This window comes from Petaurus breviceps, unplaced genomic scaffold (genome assembly GCF_028583685.1).
Source record: "Petaurus breviceps papuanus isolate PSGF00001 unplaced genomic scaffold, PetGlider_PUasm1.0 90994, whole genome shotgun sequence".
NCBI classification, from domain to species: domain Eukaryota; kingdom Metazoa; phylum Chordata; class Mammalia; order Diprotodontia; family Petauridae; genus Petaurus; species Petaurus breviceps.
Window position 1 is genome coordinate 5,469,455 of NW_027187393.1, and position 18,178 is coordinate 5,487,632.

The 18,178-nt window shown below is 41.7% G+C and overlaps 1 protein-coding gene across 1 annotated transcript in view; it reads left to right on the forward strand.

Moving 5' to 3' along the window:
* Positions 1–3,784: 3,784 nt before the first annotated feature.
* ZNF341 (zinc finger protein 341) overlaps positions 3,785–18,178 on the forward strand; it is a 42,155-nt gene continuing 27,761 nt past the window's right edge. Inside the window, 1 exon segment of the mRNA XM_069077648.1 lies at positions 3,785–3,948. Within this exon segment, the coding sequence (XP_068933749.1) occupies positions 3,918–3,948 (31 nt within the window). The 5' untranslated portion in view covers positions 3,785–3,917.

An 18,178-nucleotide genomic window follows, 5' to 3' on the forward strand; every position in this document is an offset into this window, starting at 1 on the left:
GTATTGTTTGATAAACCCCCAGACCCTGGTTTTTGGGATAAGAACTCACTATTTGACAAAAACTGCTGGGAAAACTGGAATATAGTATGGCAGAAACTGGACATAGACCGTTATCTAACACCATATACCAAAATCAAGTCTAAATGGGTTCATGATCTAGGTATAAAGGTTGATACTGTAAGCAGTCTGCTAAAACAAGGAATAGTTTACCTATCAGACTTGTGGAGAGGGAATGACTTTATGATGAAACAGGAATTAGAGAATATTATAAAATGTAAAATGGATAATTTTGACTACATGAAACTGAAAAGTTTCTGTACAAATTAAGCCAATGTAACCAAGATTAAGAGGGAGGTGGGAAATTGGGAAAGAATCTTTACAACCTATGTCTCTGACAAAGGACTCATCTCTAAAATATACAGAGAACTGAATCAAATTTATAAGAATACAAGTCATTCCCCAATTGATAAATGGTCAAAGGATATGAACAGGCAGTTTTCAGAGAAAGAAATTAAAGCTATCTATAAGCACATGAAAAAATGCTCTAATTCACTATTGATTAGAGAAATGCAAATCAAAACAACTCTGAGGTACCACATCTCACCAGTCAGATTGGCTAAGATGACAAAACAGGAAAATGACAAATGCTGGAGAGGATGTGGGCAAACTGGAACACTAATGCATTGTTGGTGGAGCTGTGAACTGATCCAGCCTTTCTGGAGAGCAATATGGAACTATGCCCAAAGGGCTATAAATACTTTCATACCCTTTGATCCAGCAATACCACTCCTAGGGTTATATCCCAAAGAGATCATAGAAATGAGAGAAAGACCCATATGTACAAAAATGTTTATAGCAGCTCTTTTTGTTGTGGCAAAGAATTGGAAATTAAGGGGGTGTCCATCAATTGGGGAATGGCTGAACAAGTTGTGGTATATGCATGTTATGGAATATTATTGCGCTATAAGAAACGGGGAGCAGGCGGTCTTCATATTTACCTGGAGAGGCTTAAAAGAACTGATGCTGAGTGAGAAGAGTAGAACCAGGAGGAATTTGTACACAATTACAGACACAACATATGTGTGATGACCAACTTTGATAGACTGGACTCTTCTCAACAATGCAGGGATATAAGTCAATCCCAAAAGACGCATGATGGAGAGAAAAACGTGCATCCAGAGAAAGAACTAGAAAGAACTAAATTTATATCCAGGTGGAAGCAAAATACCTGATCTTTTTCGTTCTCTTATTTGATTTTATGTCCTCTATACCATTTTTCATCCCAGTGGGTACAATCCATCCTTATAACCTGACCATTGTATAATGTGAAAGTATCTACAGATCCTATACTTGATTATAAGACGCCATGGTGGGGGGAGGGGAGGGAGGGGGACAAAATGTGAAATTCAAGGAATTGTGGAATTGAATCCTGTAAACTAAAAGGAAACAAACAAATTAATAAATTAAAGAATTAATAAAAAAAACAAAAAAAACAAATGAAGGGAACAAAATGAGATAATAGCAAGAGGTTGTTTGAAGCTATTTTGTGGCCTTAACTCTATGCAGTCTTTTTTCTTTTTACTTCTCCCTTCATAAAAGTTTTACTAGTAGAAAGCTCCATTTTACTCTAACCTGCCTTCTTCAGCAATTAGACTTGATGGGTAAAAGAGATTCTCAAACTGGATCTGAAAGCCTGGGGGAAATTCTGGAAATCTCAACAAGGCCAGGATGAAGGGGACCCTGGCTGCCAGGAGATCCCCAAACTTGATATAATGGGGACTAGCTAACTCTGGAAAACTCATCAGCAGTTTGACTACAGGGTGATTAACTTTTTGGGCACAGCAACTCTGGACTATTATGTATATATACAGTATGCAATCACAGATGGGCTATGATCTCCATCAGTGGAGAAAATAGTCATATGAAATCAGGTATCTTTGAATTAAAGAGAAAGGGAGAAAAAAGGGAAAGGATGGGAAAATATGTTGACAGCTGAAAGAGCAGGCAGAGCAACTTTGGTTCAGCCATAGGATCCACTTCAGAAAATGCTAATTGTTGATGATAGACCCTTGACTTCATCATCTTAAACACCTGGAACTCTTAGGTCTGAGGCCTAGGGCAGGAAGATCTGGTCTAGGGAAACAACACTGTTAAATTTGCTGAAGACCACTTTGCTTTTGACTCGGAAAGAGTGTAGGTTAAATGGTAGTTCTAAATTAAGAGTAACATTAGCACGAGGGCCCCAATTTTTCCAGGCACCTCTCCTGTCTCTGTGAGCACTGACTCATCCTACAATTTCTTCTTTCAAGGACCAGCAGGTGGCTCCAGGAAAGCTAAGAGAGGGATCATCCAAGGATTTGATCCTGAATTGTGATTGTTCTACAGTGAAGGACCTAGTAAAGGCTTCTAGGGGTGGGTATTGGATTCAGATTATTGCCAGAGAGGGTATTATAGTAAGGGTTTCTGGGATTAGCTAGGGAAAAAAGGCATCAAATGCTGGGAGTTCTGGAGTTTTTGGTAATAGTGGAAGGAGAAGGCAAAATATCAAGGCAGGTGTATGTGAAGAGGAAAGATTCTCAGGAAAGAGTATGTGTGTGTGCATATACACAAGCATTTTTATATATGTGTATGTATGTATATGTATGTCTGAAGTCAATGGGATAATATGATTGGGGAAGGGTTAAAGTTTGGGATGTTAGATGGGTGTGGAAGATTTTACTTTTTTTTTGGAGGGCAATTGGGGTTAAGTGACTTGCCCAAGGTCACATGGCTAGTTTTGTGTTAAGTGTCTGAGGCCAAATTTGAACTCAGGTCCTCCTGACTCCAGGGCCAGTGCTCTACTCACTGTGCCACCTAGCGGCCCCTATGTGTGGAAGATTTTTGTATTGTCTTAATCATCAAGGAAAGGGATTGGCTTTAGTAGGGTTTCAGTTCAGAGGATATGTGGAACAGGGCAGAGGGGATCAAAAAGCAGGGAGAAGGTATGTCAGGAATGAGATAAGCATTCGTGTTCGGGAAAGGGTGCTAGAAGAGAGGAACAGGGAAACTGTAAGAGGGAGGAGTATATAGGAGGGATAGGATCATGGGTTTTGTATAACAAGGGACGGTATGTGTTAGAGAAGGGTCTGATAGAGCTAGGTGTCTGTCAAGCCTGTGGTATGTTTGTATGAGGATAGGATGTATGTGGGAGTTGGACTGGAGATGAAAGAGCTTGGGGGGAGGGGTTCTATTTGGATATGGGTGTGTCAGGATGGGGCTGCAATTGAACCTGGAGTGTGCATGGGTGTGTCTGGGATGGTGCGCGTAGGCGGAAGCTAGGTAGGGTAGGGTGTGTTGGGGGTTAGAGTTGGGATATAGGCGTTTCAAAGGTGGGGTGAGGAAATGTACTCTAGTTAAGGGTGTGTGTGTGTATATGAGTTTATTTGGATATAGGGATACGTGCCAAAGGGGTTGTATGTGTGCACCCCACTAGAGCAGCGTGGGGTGTGGCACTGCGGTGCGTGTGTGAGGGCATGGGCATCATGGGGGGACCCCAGTGTGACAGGATATTGGACCAGGTGGGAATAAGGAGGAAAGTGTAAGGGGACGGGGTGAACCCCAGTAGGAAAGTGCGTTAGATGGGTTGTGTAAGTGGGAGGGCAGACCCCCGAGGGGGAGCGCGCGTGCACTGAGCTGGGAGGGGGGCCCGGTGGGAGCGGGGGGGGGGGGGTGCCAGGTCCGTGGGAGCAGCGCTTCGGGGGCGCCCCCTGCCGCTCGCAGGCCCTGCCTTCGCGCCCCGGAGCCTCCTGCCCGCCGTCGGTCTGCCCTCGGCTGCCGCAGCTGCCGCCATTGTCCTCACGGTCGCCGCCGCCGCCGCCGCTCCCACAATGCTCGTCTAGCCCCGAGCCCTCGGCGGCGACGGCGGCGGCGGCTCCAAGATGGCGCAGACAATCTTCGAGGCGCTGGAAGGTGAGCGGCGCGGCGCGAGCCGGGCTGCGGCGGCCGGCGGGCGGGCGGGCGCGCGGGCTGCGGCGGTAGCTGCAGGGCGCGGAGGGGCGGCGCGCGGCCCCGGGGAGCGGCGGGCGGGGGTGGCTGTTCCGCGCCGCGCGCCGCCCCTCCCTCCGCGCCGCTGCCGCCACCAGCCCCAGCTACCTCGCTTCCGCCGCCGCCGAGGGCTGGGGCCAGGGCGCCCAGGAGCGGGGGCGGCGGGGCCGGGTACCTGGAACAGCCAGGACGAGGGGCCTCGCGCGCGGGGAGGGCGGGAGGAGGTTTGCGGCCTGGAAGAGCCGACCTGCAGGCCCTGGCCTGGGAGGGGGGGCTGAGAGGCTGCGGCCGCCGTGCCTAGCCATACCCGCAAAGAGCGCACTGAGCGACCGACAGAGGCCGGCCTAGTCCGGGCTCCGAGGGCCGCTTCCTGCATCCGGGCCGGGCCTCGGGGCTTCCGAGACCCCCGATCTCAATCCTGTGGACCTGAATACTGGCCTTAGCGCGCACCAGATGGATGGGCGCAGGCCCTGCCCTTGGGGAGGTCACACTGTACCGGGGCAGAGCGTAGGGAGCCGGGGGTGGGGGCAGGCCGGCACTGGCCCTGAATCCCCTCCCTCTGCTGTCAGCGTGAATAAATGGGACCAGGAAAGGACTGACAAGAGGCACACACACACACACACACACACACACACACACACACACACACACACCTCGAATTCCTCTCTTACCTATACTTGCTCACAAAGATTGAAAAAGGAAAAGTAAGCTGCTCTGCAAGACTTAGCAAAACATGGAAACTGCCCTCCCCTTTTCTGAATTCTTCTCCTGTGCCAGAAAGTCATTACACTTAACAATGCCCTTTTTACTGTTTATTGTTCTTTCCTGTTACCTTATTGTTGTCTTGTATATTTGATCCTGCGCATCAGTTCAAAAGAGTCTTCCCAGGCATCCCTGAAATAATCACATTCTTTCTATTTTTCAGTTAGCAATATTCCTTTCCATTCATGCTCAGTAATTTGTTTGGCCTGTTGATGAACAATTGTGTTGTTTCTTTGTGACCACAAAAAAATAGTATCACAGAAAGACCTTTTTCTCTTTTGTCTCCTTGCTTTTCAGTGGGATTTGGGGAGTCAAAGGTTATGGACATTTTATTTATATTTTTTTTCTTAAAATTCCAAATTGTTTTCCAGAGTAGTTGGACCAAGCAATTTCAACAGTGTGCTTTCTGGAAGGCTCTCCAACGTGGACTATTTACATCTTTTCTTATCTTTGGCAGTTTGCCACCATCGACATTTCTTTAATATGCCCACCCCTTCATTTTTCAGATTAAGAAATGGAAGTCTAGACATGGGAGGTGACTTGTCTAAGTTGAATAGGTCATAAATCTTAAGTGCCAGGGCCTAGATTTGAACCTAGTTCTCCTTGGAGGTGGCATAGAAGCTATAGACTCAGAGTACCTGGTTTCAAAACCCATATCTGGAAATTTGCTATCTGAATTATATTGGCAAAGTTACTTAATCTCTTTAGGTCTTAGTATCTTCATCTTTAAAATGAGGGGCTTGAACTAGATGGTCCCGGAGGTGCCTTCTAGTTCCAAATCTATTATCTCTGATAATTTCAGTGTCTACTACTTGTGATAGGGATACACAGAAAGGCAAAAGACAGCCCTTGACTCTCAAGGCACTCACAGTCTCATGGCAAAGACAGCATGCCAACAGCTTTATACAAATGAATATAATGCAGGATGAATTAGAGACAATGTCAGAGGTAAGGTTAAGATTAAAGAGGACTAGAAAAACCTTTTCCAGAGGGTGGGTGTTGAGCTAAAATTTGAAGTCTGAAGGAAGAAATGAAGAGGAAAAGAGTTCAAGACATGGGAGATAACCAGTGAAAATGCTCAGTCTGGAGATGGAACATCCTGTGTGAGGAATAGCAAGGAGACCTGTGTCACTGGATCATGGAGTACATGGAAGAGAATAAGATGTTAGATGACTGGAAAAGTGGCAAGGGGCCAGGTTATAAAAGGTTTTAAAAGCCAAATGGAAGGATTTTATATTTGATCCCAGGGGTGATAGGGAGCCTCTGGAGTTTATTGAATAAAGGTGGGTAACATGGTCATACTTAAGGAAGATCAATTTGATAACTGGGTGGAGGATAGACTGCATTTGGCAGAGACTTGAGGCAAGAGAGACCAACTGGGAAGCTATTGTAGTAGTCCAGGCTTGGGGCAATGAGGGCATTCACTACAGTGGGAGAAGTGTCAGAGAAGAAAAGAGGGCACATTGGAAGATGTTTTGAAGGTAGACATAACAAGATGACAGCTGACTGGTTGTGGGTTGAGAGAGAATATGGAGTCAAGGGTGACACCTAAGTTTTAAACAGGAGTGAGTGGAGGGTGGTATTCTGGATAGCAATAAGGAAGTTAGAAAGAGAGGAGTATTGGGTATAAAAAAATTAGTCCAGTTTTGGTCATGCTGAGTTTAAGGTATCTACTGTATATGTATTTTGAGATGTCTAATAGGCAATGGAGATGCAAGGCTGGAGGTCAGGAAAGAGCTTCCCTTTATTCCCATGCTTCTCTTTATTCATATTTATTTTATGGTACAATAAAATTCCATTTCATTCATGTGCCACAATTTGTTTCACCATTCCCTAATTGATTGTTTGAAGTTCTTTGCCACTCCAATAAGTGCTGCAAGAAATATTTTGGCATTTGTGGCACATTTCTGTCTTAGATATTTTTTAGTGTATGTGCCTTCTTGTGGGCATTTTCATCACTTTATTAGCAAAATTTCAAATTGGTTTTCAGAATAGTTAGTTGAACCTCAAAATTGTATCAATTTACATTTATTTTAGTGAATTGGAACATTCTTTCATGTACTTGTTTATAGCCTGCAGTTGTTTTCTTAAGACCTGTTTGTTCATATCCTTTGATCACTTAACTGTTGGGAAGCTAGAAGATACTTTGGGAGAGGCAGACCATTCTTACTTGGGTAGGGACCATTTATGGAGTAGGAGATAACTGAGTTAGGCTTGAAGTAAAGGGAAGAACTTCAGTTTAGCAAGTGTTTATTAAGATCTTACTGTATGCCATCACTCCTAAATCTGATAGAGACAAAAATGAAACAGTCCCTGCTGTCAATGAATTGACATTGTACTGGGATCTCAACAGATTTAGAGGGACACAGTAATGGCACGAGCAAAGTCAAGCACAAAAGGCAGATACATTTATCCTAGTTTTTTTTTTTTATCCTTTTTCTTCTCCTGTTTCCTTTAGTGCTTAGTACAGCATAATATATGTAGTAATAATGATAATAATAAAAACATTTATGTTGTATTTTATGACTTATAGACCCCCCCTAAATTCCAAACCCCTATGATGTGATGTCCCTGGGTTTTCTAAAGCTATGCTGTTGGAGCATAGACAGTAGCAGATCCTTCAGAGCTAGAAAGACTCCAGATGTGTGCCTAATGATAGACTGTTTATTGTCTAAGAACCAGCCTCGTTCTTTTCTGGAAAGCTCATCACAAGAGGGTTGACTGCAAGGTGATGTCAATTTTATTGGTCCTAGTAGCTCTTGAAAGCCCCCTACTAAGGCACAAAGAGGTTGTGATCTACATCAGAGGAAGAACCCACACTGGTGAAATTCTGAATAGGGCACTGGGTTTAAGTATAAATTAGAACAAGTATAGTGTCTGAAAAGCATTTATTGAGATACTATGCTAACTCCTAGAGTTATAAAGAAAGCTCCTCCACCCCCACCCCCAAAAAAAGGGTCTCTGCTCTCAAGGGACTCACATTCTAGTAGGGGATACAACACACAAATAATTGTACATACAGGATATATACAGAGTAAATGGAAGGCAATGTCAAGGCACTAGTAGTGGGGGAGACCAAGAAAAGCCTCCCATAGAAGGTAGACTCTAAGCTGAGTATTAAAGAAAACCAGGAAAGCCAAGAAGGCAGAATTGAGGAGGGAGGGCATTCCAGGCATGTTGGACAGCCAATGAAAAGGCATGAAGTTTAGAGATGAAGTGTTGCAATGTAAGGGACAGTAATTAAGCCAATATAATTGTATCATGGGGTATGTGGAGAGGACTACAATATAGAACTGGGTAGGTAGGAAGTGAGCTGATTAGGAGAGTCTTTAAAAGTCAAACAGAATTTTATATTTGATTCTGGAGGTAATAGGAAACAGAGTTTATTCGTAGGGTGGGGATGACATGGTCATGCCCAACCCCACCTTAGATCATCTTGACTGTCTTCCATATTTAAAAAATGTTATTTGTTTTTGTTTTGATGTTTGTTTTTAAATCACTTCGATTGTCAAATATATCTATTTCCCTATTCTCTCCCCAGAAAGCTATCCTTTGTAACTATATATGTGTATACACACACATACACATATATGTATGTATACACACACACACACACACACACAAGATATGAGAAGAAACTTCCCACCCTTTCTTTGAAGAAGTGAGAGTTCATGGGTGTGTTTGGGTCCACCTCAAATTTATATTATCTAATCTCAACTGGACCTTCCCTGTAGCAAGGTAGTCATTGTACTCTTCCCAAATCAATTCACTATCTCATTTTCTGGAGCACCTTTCCCAAATTTTATTTCTCAGGCCTTCCATAGTTCCCCCTCCACCCAACCTCTTTGCTGAGGCCTTCCACTCATACTTCACCAAAAAATTTGAGACCACTGCACGAGACATTCTTTTTCCCCTTTCCCATCACTCAGACATCTTCCCCAACTATCTTCCCTTTTACTATAGTCATAAATAAAGAGATGACCCCTTTCCTTGCCAGGGCCGTTCTACATGCACCCTGGATCCCATCCTCTCCTGTCTTTTCCAGTGGTTTGCCTATATTGTCATTTCCATTCTCTCTTCAATCTTGTCTTCTGCTTCCTTCCTTGCTGCCTACAATCATGCCCACATCTCCCCTATTTTTAAACCCTCACATGGTCCTTCAGTGCCCATTAACTATCACTCTATAGCTTCCCTTTCTCAGCTAAACTAGAGAAAAAAGCTCTACACTAGTTGTGGCCACTTCTCTTATTTCTTCTAAATCCTTTGTAGTCTTGTTTCCAATTTCATTATTCAGCTAAAACTGCTCTCTCCACCAAAACTTATCATTCTTCACTTCTTTGCAACCTATAACACCACTGATAACCCTCTTCTCCTGGATTTTTTCTTTTCTCTAGGTTTTTCTGACACTATTCTCTCCTGGTTTTCATCCTTCTTGTTTAACTGTTCCCTTTTGCAGCTTTTTTATCCTTGTGATGTCCACTAACCATGGATGTTCCCCAAGTTTGATCACTCTTCTCTTTTTCCTCTATATTCTCTAACTTGGTGATCACAACAGTTCAATTTTTATCTCTATGCAGATGATTCTCAGATTTAGACATTCAGCCTTTAAGTCTCGCTCCTGAGCTACAGTCTTCAATTACCAGCTGCCTTTTAGACATCTTCAGCTGGATGGTCTATAGACGTCTCAAACTCATTATGTCCAAAACTGAATTCATTATCTTTCTCTTTCCCCCACCCCATCCTCCCTTCTTCCCAACTTCTCTAATACTGTTAAGGGCACCACTATCTACCTAAGCCTACAGCCTTGGTGTTTTTCATGACTCCTTACTCTCACTTGCCCAACACATCCAATCAGTTGCCAAATATTGTCATTTCTACTTTCATAACTTCTGTTATGCATCCCATTCTCTCCACTCACATAGCCTCCACCCTGGTCCAGGCCTTCTTTACCTCTTGCCTGAAGTATTACAATAGCTTTCTGATTCATGTCTTTGCTTCAGACTTTACCCCACTTCGAACTGTCCTTTCTTCTGCTAAGCGATTTTCATAAAGCATAGGTCTGATCACAGTACCATCCTTACTCAGCAAATTTCAGTGGCTTCCTATTCTAGAATCAAATATAAAATCCTTTGCCATTTAAAATTCTACTTACACTTTACTCCTCTTAAGATACTGCGTGATCATCTACACCAGCCTCTTTACTGTTCCTTGAACTCCATCTCTTATCTCTGTGTGGTTGCATTGACTGTCTCCCATGTCAAGTGCTCCTCACTTCCAACTCTGTTTCCTGGCTTCCTTCAAGTCTCAGCTCAAATTCTACCATCCGTTAGAGACCTTTCCTGGTCCCTCTAGCCTTTAGTGCCTTCCCTCTGAGATTGTCTCCCAGCTACTCTGTATACAACTAGTTTATGATATGCCATCTTTCCCACTAGTCTGTGAGCTCCTTGAGGGCAGCAACTGTTTTTACCTGTCTTTCTATCTCCAGCACTTTACACAGTGCCTGGCACTTAGTAAGTTATTAATAAATATTTTCTTATTGATTAATTGATTGTGGAATACAGCATATAATGTCAAGCTTTTTTGCAATGTTCATTCGTTTTGTGGAACTCTTTTCCTTCTTTCTTTAAGGGATGAATCTCAGGGAAGGATATAATGGGAATTATAGGTGTTATGAAAATAAAATATCATTTTTTAAAAGTAACATGAATATGAAAACTACAGAGAAACACAAGAAGACATGTTAACTGATGAGAATGAAGTGAAAAGAGCCAAGAAACAATGTCTACAATAATATAAATTGAAAGAACAAAAAAATTGGAGACTTAATGCTGTGTAATTATAATGACAAAACTTAGCTCCAAAGGAGAGAGGATATGTACCTCTTCTTCCTCTTTGCTGAAACAATGAGTGTAGAATATTGCAGATACTTTCAAACTTGGTTGATGTATTTGGTTTTACTGAACTTTTTTTTCTTTCTTTAAATTTTTTTTTCTGTTGATATCTTATGTTTCTACATCACCTACATTTCCTACTACGTTTCACCCTCCACCTTCACTTATAATAAAGAATAAAAAAAAAGAGGAAAAGGGGGAAAAAATTCCATTAAACTAGCCAATGCATCAGTTAAGTCTAATGTTAGGTGCATTATTCTGTAATCAGTCAATCAAATACAAAAGCACTGGGCATACAAAAAAAAGTAAAAACAGTTCCTGACCTCAAAAAGAATTCATTCTTTTATATGTTATCTTCCTCTTAGAGTGTGAACTGCTTGATCACAGAGGCTATCTCACTTTTTCTATTTGAATTCATTAACTCTTAGCACAGTGTTTGCTTGGCACATAAGAAGTACTTAAATTAATGCTTTTCCATTCATTCTTTCATTTATTCATTATATATTTTTTCTTCTTTCTCCAACCAGAAAACCATCTCTTGTATGAAAAAAAATTTTTTTTAAAGGAGGGGGAAAATGTAGTTGAGGTAAACTAATGAACCCATCAACCAAGTCCACAGTATTCAGTGTTTTATATTCCTAGTTTCCTACCTCTGCCAAGCTTGGTCCTTATGATAACATAGCATTTGGTTTTGAATTTTTTTTGTTCTTTGCATTTACATTGTTGTCCTCATGTAGCTTGTCTTCCTGTTTTCTGCCAACTTGGCTTTGCATAAGTTCATAGAAGATCTTTCAGTAGTCTTCACAGTTATTCTTTTTTGTGGTACAGGAATATTCCACTACATTTGTGTACCACAGTATGTTTAGCAGGTGTTTACAGTTTTTGCTACTCCAAAAGAATCATAGTAAATACTTTGGTGTTTATGGGACCTTTCTTTTAATCTTTATCCTCCTTGCATTATATATTTAGTAGTGGGATCTCTGGGTCAAAGAATATGGACACTTTTGTCACTTTCTTAGTATAATTCCAAGTTATTTTCCAGAATAAACTTCTTGATTTTTACAGATGGTAAAACTGAGTGACTTGTCCAGGGGTGGTACAGAGGTAACTAGGCATTAGAAACTTAAAACCTCAGATTTGATGTTTCACTCTATCTTTGGGCCTCCCTTAGTTTTCCTTTGGCTTGTAGTGTTATTTTCTACCTAGTCCTGGTATGTACCCTTTGTAAACAATCTCAGACTCTTTGGAACCTCTCAATGTCTAATTTGGATTTGGGCAGTCAAGTAGTATATTCCAGTTTTATATAGGGGAAGTGGAGGCAGAGAGTATTTTTCATGTTTGACATAGGAAAAAAAATTTCTTAAAATTTTTAGATTAGTTTATTTATTTTTAGTTTTCAGCATTCACTTTCATAAGATTTTGAGTTCTAAATTTTCCCCCCTGCCCCCCCAGAATGTCATGCAATCTGATATAGGCTATAAATGTACAATCATATTAAACATTTTCGTATTAGTCATGTTGTAAAAAAAGAATCAGAACAAAAGGGAAAAACCATGAGAAAGAACCCCCCCCCAAAAAAAAGAAGAGAGAAAATAGTATGCTTTGATCTACACTCAGACTCCATAGTTCTTTCTTTGCATTTTCATAATGAGTCTTTTGGAGTTGTCTTAGATCCTTGCATTGCAGAGAAGAGCTAAGACTATCAAAGTTGGTCCTTGTACAATGTGGCTATTACTGTGTACAATGTTCTTCTGGTTCGCTTACTTCATTCAGCATCAGTTCATGTAAGTCTTTCCAGGTTTTTCTGGAATCTGCCTGTAGCAGCAAGCACCCCAACATCCCTAGGGTGGCTGCCAACACAGGTTCTTAGATCTGCTTTGCTAAAGGAAAGCAACTCAAAATGGGTTAACAAGCTTACTTTAATCAATCAAACACATATCGTTTACCTAGTTCAGGGGAAAAAGGTCAGCACCCCAAAGTTCAGAGTATACAGACAGAAGTTACAAGACAGAGAAACAGATCAAGCAGACAGGCTTCCAAACTGTCTGACCATTGCATACATCCATACCTAATCACAGTTACCAGAGAGGGAAGCATCAACATCTGGGTTTTCAAAGCCAGTGTTAGCGCGGGGGGGGAGAGGGGGGAGGCTCTCAGTGGCTGCCCAGAGTCTTGTCTGGTCAAATCACACAACACTTCTCAAAGTGAGCCCCAAATCAAAGCCTCCCATCAGGGCTTATATAGCCTTCTTCTGGCTCAAAGAATGTAACAACCCTCTTGACCCACTGCCTGATCACAAAGCACCAAGGTGTGGGTGTTCCTGAAAAACAAGTCTTCCACCACAGGCTCCTGGTGCACTTAAGTCTAGGGGCAGGGAAGATCTTAAAAATTTACATTCTTATAACACTGCTGGGCTCATCATTTCTTATGGAACAATAGTATTCCATCACATTCATATACCACAAATGGTTAAGCCATTCTCCAATTGATTGGCATCCCCTTGATTTCCAATTCCTTGCCACCATAAAAAGAGCTGCTATAAATATTGTTGTACATGTGGGTCTTTTTACCTTTTTTATGATCTCTTTGATATACAGCCCTAGAAGCAGTATTGGTGGATCTAAGAGAATGCACATTTTTATAGCCCTTTGGCCATAGTTCCAAAATTGTTCTCCAGAATGGTTGGATCAGTTTACAATTCCACCAACAATGCATTAGTGAAAGAACAAAATTCTTAAGGTGAATGGCTGTTGCCTAGTAGCTTGCCTCCTTCTGGAGACTTGCCAGCTTAGCCCAAACCCCAAGTTTAACTCTGGTTGTCAGATTTTGGTGGTAGAGGAGGCAGGCAGGTAGATGTTAAGGAGGGTTGGGGTATATTTTATGGCACATCTGCTTCATTTGACACTGTTGACCCACCCTCTCCTAGATCCACCCTCCTAAACTTCTCTGGGTTTTTGTGAAACTTCACTTTCCTGGTTAGCCTACCTGTCTGACTGCTCTTTCTATTTTCTTTGCTGGCTCATCATCTGTATCATACCGTCATTACTGTGGGTGTTCCCAAAGGTTTGGTCCAGTTAGCCCTTTCTTCTCTTCCTTCCTGCTCTCCTTTAAAAAAAAAATTTCTTTAAGAAATCTTTTTAAATAAAATTAAGGGGTGAGAGAGGAATATCTTGGGAGAAAGAGAAAGGGAGAGATAGAATTGGGTAAATTATCTCACATAAAAGAGGCAAGAAAAAGCTTTCACAATGGAGGGGAAGAAATGTGAGGTAAAAGGGAATGAATGAACCTTACTGTCATTGGATTTGGCTTAAGAAGGGAATAACATACACACTCAATTGGGTATTTTACTCTACAGGAAAATAGGGAGGAAGGAGATAAGAGGGGGGGCATGATAGAAGGGAAGGCAGAATGGAGGAGGGGGTAGTAAGAAGCAAACACTTGAAAAGGGACAGAGTCAAAGGAGAAAATAAAATAGGGGGGGTGGGATAGGATAGAAGGAAATACAGTTAATCTTTCTCAACATGACTATTATGGAAGTGTTTTGCATAACTATACACGTATAACCTATATTGACTTGCTTGCCTTCTCAGTGAGGGTGGGTGGGGAGAGAAGAAGAGAGATAATTTGGAACTCACAGTTTTGAAACAAATGCTAAAAATTGTTTTTACATGCAACTGGGAAATAAGATGTACAGATGGAGAGGCTAGATGGCGCAGTGAATAGAGCACTGGCCCTAGAATCAGGAGGACCTGAGTTCAAATGTGGTCTCAGACACTTAACACTTACTAGGCATGTGACCTTGGGCAAGTCATTTAACCCCAATTGCCCTGCCTGCCCCCCCTACAAAAAAAGCAAAAAAATACTCCCAAACACACAAACAACAACACAACAAAAAATAAGATACACAGGCAATGAGGTATAGAAATCTATCTTGCCCTACAAAAAAGTAAGGGGGAAGGGAATAAAGGGGGTGTGTGATAAAAGAGAGGGCAAACTATGGGAAGGGGGTAATCAGAATGCATGCTATCTTGGGGTGGGGGGAAGGAGAGAGATGGGGAGAAAATTTGGAACTCAATCTTGAGGAAATGAATGTTGAAAACTAAAAATAAATTAATTTTTAAAAAAGATGAAAATGTCCACACAAATTTTTTAAATAAATGAATTTATTTATTTTTAGTTTTCAATACTCACTTCCATAAGTTTTTAAATTTTCTCCACCTCTCTCCCCTCCCCCTTCCCTAGGTGTGCAATCCAATATAGGCTCTACATTACATTCTTATTAAATGTATTTTCCCATTAGTCATGTTGTATAGAAGAATTAGAACAAATGGAGCCATGAGAAAGAAAAAACAAAACAAAATTTTAAAAAAGAGCAAATAGTATGCTTTGATCTGCATTTAGACTCCATATTTCTCTCTGGATATGGATAACATTTTCTATCATGAGTCTTTTGGAGTTATTTTAGACCCTTGCATTGCTGAGAAGAGCTAAGTCTATCAAAGTTAGTTATTGTACAATGTGGCTGTTACTGTGTACAATGTTCTCCTGGTTCTGCTCACTTCATTCAGCATCAGTTCATATAAGTCTTTCCAAGTTTTTCTGAAGTTTGCCTTGCTCATTATTTCTTATAGCACAATAATATTCCATTACATTCATATACCACAACTTGTTCAGTCATTCCCCAGTTGATAGGAATCCCCTCAATTTCCAGTTCTTGGCTACCACAAAAAGAGCTGATATAAATATTTTTGTACATATGGGTTCTTTTTCCATTTTTATGATCTCTTTGGGATACATCCCTAGAAGTGGTATTTCTGGGTCAAAGGGTATGCACATTTTTATGGTCCTTTGGGCATAGTTCCAAATTGCTCCCCAGAATGGTTGGATTAGTTCACAACTCCACCAACAATGCATTAGTGTTCCAATTTTCCAACATCTTCTCCAGCATTTATAACATTCTTGTTTTGTCATGTTAGCCATTCTGATAGGTGTGACCCCCTCTCCTTTTTTGGTAACTTCTGGGTCTAACTATCATCTCCATGGAGATCTACATTCTGTCCCCAATCTCTCCCCTGAGCTTAAATCCCATATCACCAATTGCCAAACTGAATATCCCAGAGATATTTTAAATTCAGCATGTCCAAAATTGAGCTCATAATCTTAATACTTAAACCTCTTCTCCCAGACTTCTCTCTCTCTCTCTCTCTCTCTCTCTCTCTCTCTCTCTCTCTCTCTCTCTCTCTCTCTCTAAAGCACCACTATCTTGGCAGTCCTTCCAGGTCCATAATCTTGCCATTATCTTGCACTCTCCACATATTCACATATCCAATGAGTGGCCAGATTTTGCTATTTCTATCTTCCCAACATCACTCGCATTTGAGCTCTTCTCTATACTAACACAGTAACTGCCCTGGTTTAGGTCCTTATCACTTCAACAGCCTTCTCATTGGTCTCTCTGCTTCTTATCCCTCATGACTCCAGTCTAAACTACCCATTCTGCCAAAATCATTTTCCTTAAGCATGTATCTGGCCACATAGCTCCCTTGTGACTCCACTAACCCCACTAGCTTCCTGTTGCCTCTAAGTAAAATAGAAACTATTCTGTTTCTCTTTTAAAACCCTATCCATCCTGGTCCCAACCTTTCATTACAGCCCTGCTGGATACCACTCTCCCTTCCTACACTCTGCATTATGGCCAGATTGGCCTTCTGGATATCCTTTGACTCTCTGTCTCGAATCTTTGTGCCTTTGCATTGGCCATCTCCCCATGCCTGGAATGCACTCGCTCCTAACTTCTTCCCCATAGAGTCCTTCTCTTCTTTCAAGATGCAACTTTTGTACCATATTCTGCATGAAGCCTTTCCTGATCCCCCATTTGCTAGTGGCCTTCTCCCCACACTGCCTTATTTTTCTGCGTAGATATTTGTATTCACTTACATTTATATATGCTTGTCTCCCTCATTAGAATGTAAGCTCCTTTTGAGGAGGGATTATTTCATCCTTAGTACATGTATCCTTAGCACCTCCCATAGAGCCTGGCATAGGGTTAGGTGCTTAACAAATTTCTAACTGATCAAAGCTACCTTATACCTGCCCTAAAGAGGACCCAAGCCCTTAACTCAGGCCTGAATGCACCTTGATCTCTCCAGAATCTTGTCCTAGGAGCTCCTTTAGCCTGTGTCACAATCCAGATAAGCAGCCTTAGGCAGAGTAGGCAGAGTGGAATCAACACCTGTGGGACCTTGAAGGGGAAGGGAATAAACATTTATATAACACCCACTATGTGCCAGGCACTGTGCTAAATGCTTTACAAACATTATCTCATTTGATCCTCAAAACAATCTTGGGAGATAGTGGCATTTATTATCCCCGTTTTATGGTTGAAGAAATGGAGGCAAACAGAACTGAAGTGACTTGCCCAAGGTCACACAGGTAGTCAGTATCTGGGTCTGGATTTGAACCTCAGATCTCCATCACTCCAGGCCTGATACTGGATCCACTGCACCATCTCCTACCCCCCAGGACACCAGTTGACATTTCATGCCATATGTGACAGTGCCATGCTTAAGAGAGCCATGGATGGTGGAGTCCCAGACCTAGAACTACTTCTGTCCATACATCAGTTTTACTGCCTTTGCACTAAGCTTAAACTTCAGTATTTTTGCCTTAAAACTCGACCACTGAGACAAAGCTGGGGAAGTTAGTGTGAGTAGGTTGTGGCTTAGGTGATGTGCTGGCCCATTTTCAGGCATCTGGGAGACGACTTTAGTTTTTTGAGACTCTGTAGAAGCATTTTGCTGGATGAAACTTCAGACCTGTACAGTCTCTGAGCTGTGGGCAAGAAGGAAACTGGCTATTTGAGAGAAAGCTTAACCATAAATTCAGATCACACCCAACAGTTTAAAAAAAAGGTGGGTAGACAAGGAAAGACTTGTGTAGTTCCTTCTCAATTCATAATGAAGAGAGCTGTTCCTGAGTCCAAGAATGATACAACCCCGGCAGCATCGGCCCCGAGGGCCTGTGTGACGTGGACACTCGGCCTTGGGTAAGGGTTTGTACTATGGCTGGTGGGGGAGCAACTGTTCCTCCTGGGAAGGCTTGGCTGTGCATGGTTTCTTTTTTAAAAATTTATATTAATAGCTTTTGTTTTTATATGATTTTAATTTCAAAAAAATCCTCCCCTTCTCCAGCCCCATCCCAGAGAGCCATGCCTTATAACAAAGAATAAAAAATAAAGAGATGGGGGTGGACAAGAAACATATCAGCCAAGTTAATCATCCATCAACCAAATCTGACAGTATGTGCCCTCTTCCACACCCATAGGTCCTCACTTCTGAAAAGAAGGGAGGAAGGTACATTTTTTTCCTTTTTCTCTGGGACTAAGCTTTATCATTATAATTACAGTGTTCATTTCTGTTTATGTTGTAGTTATTGTATATATTATTCTCCCCTTTCTGCTTACTTCATTTTACATTCATTTTTTTTCATATTTCCTTCTATTC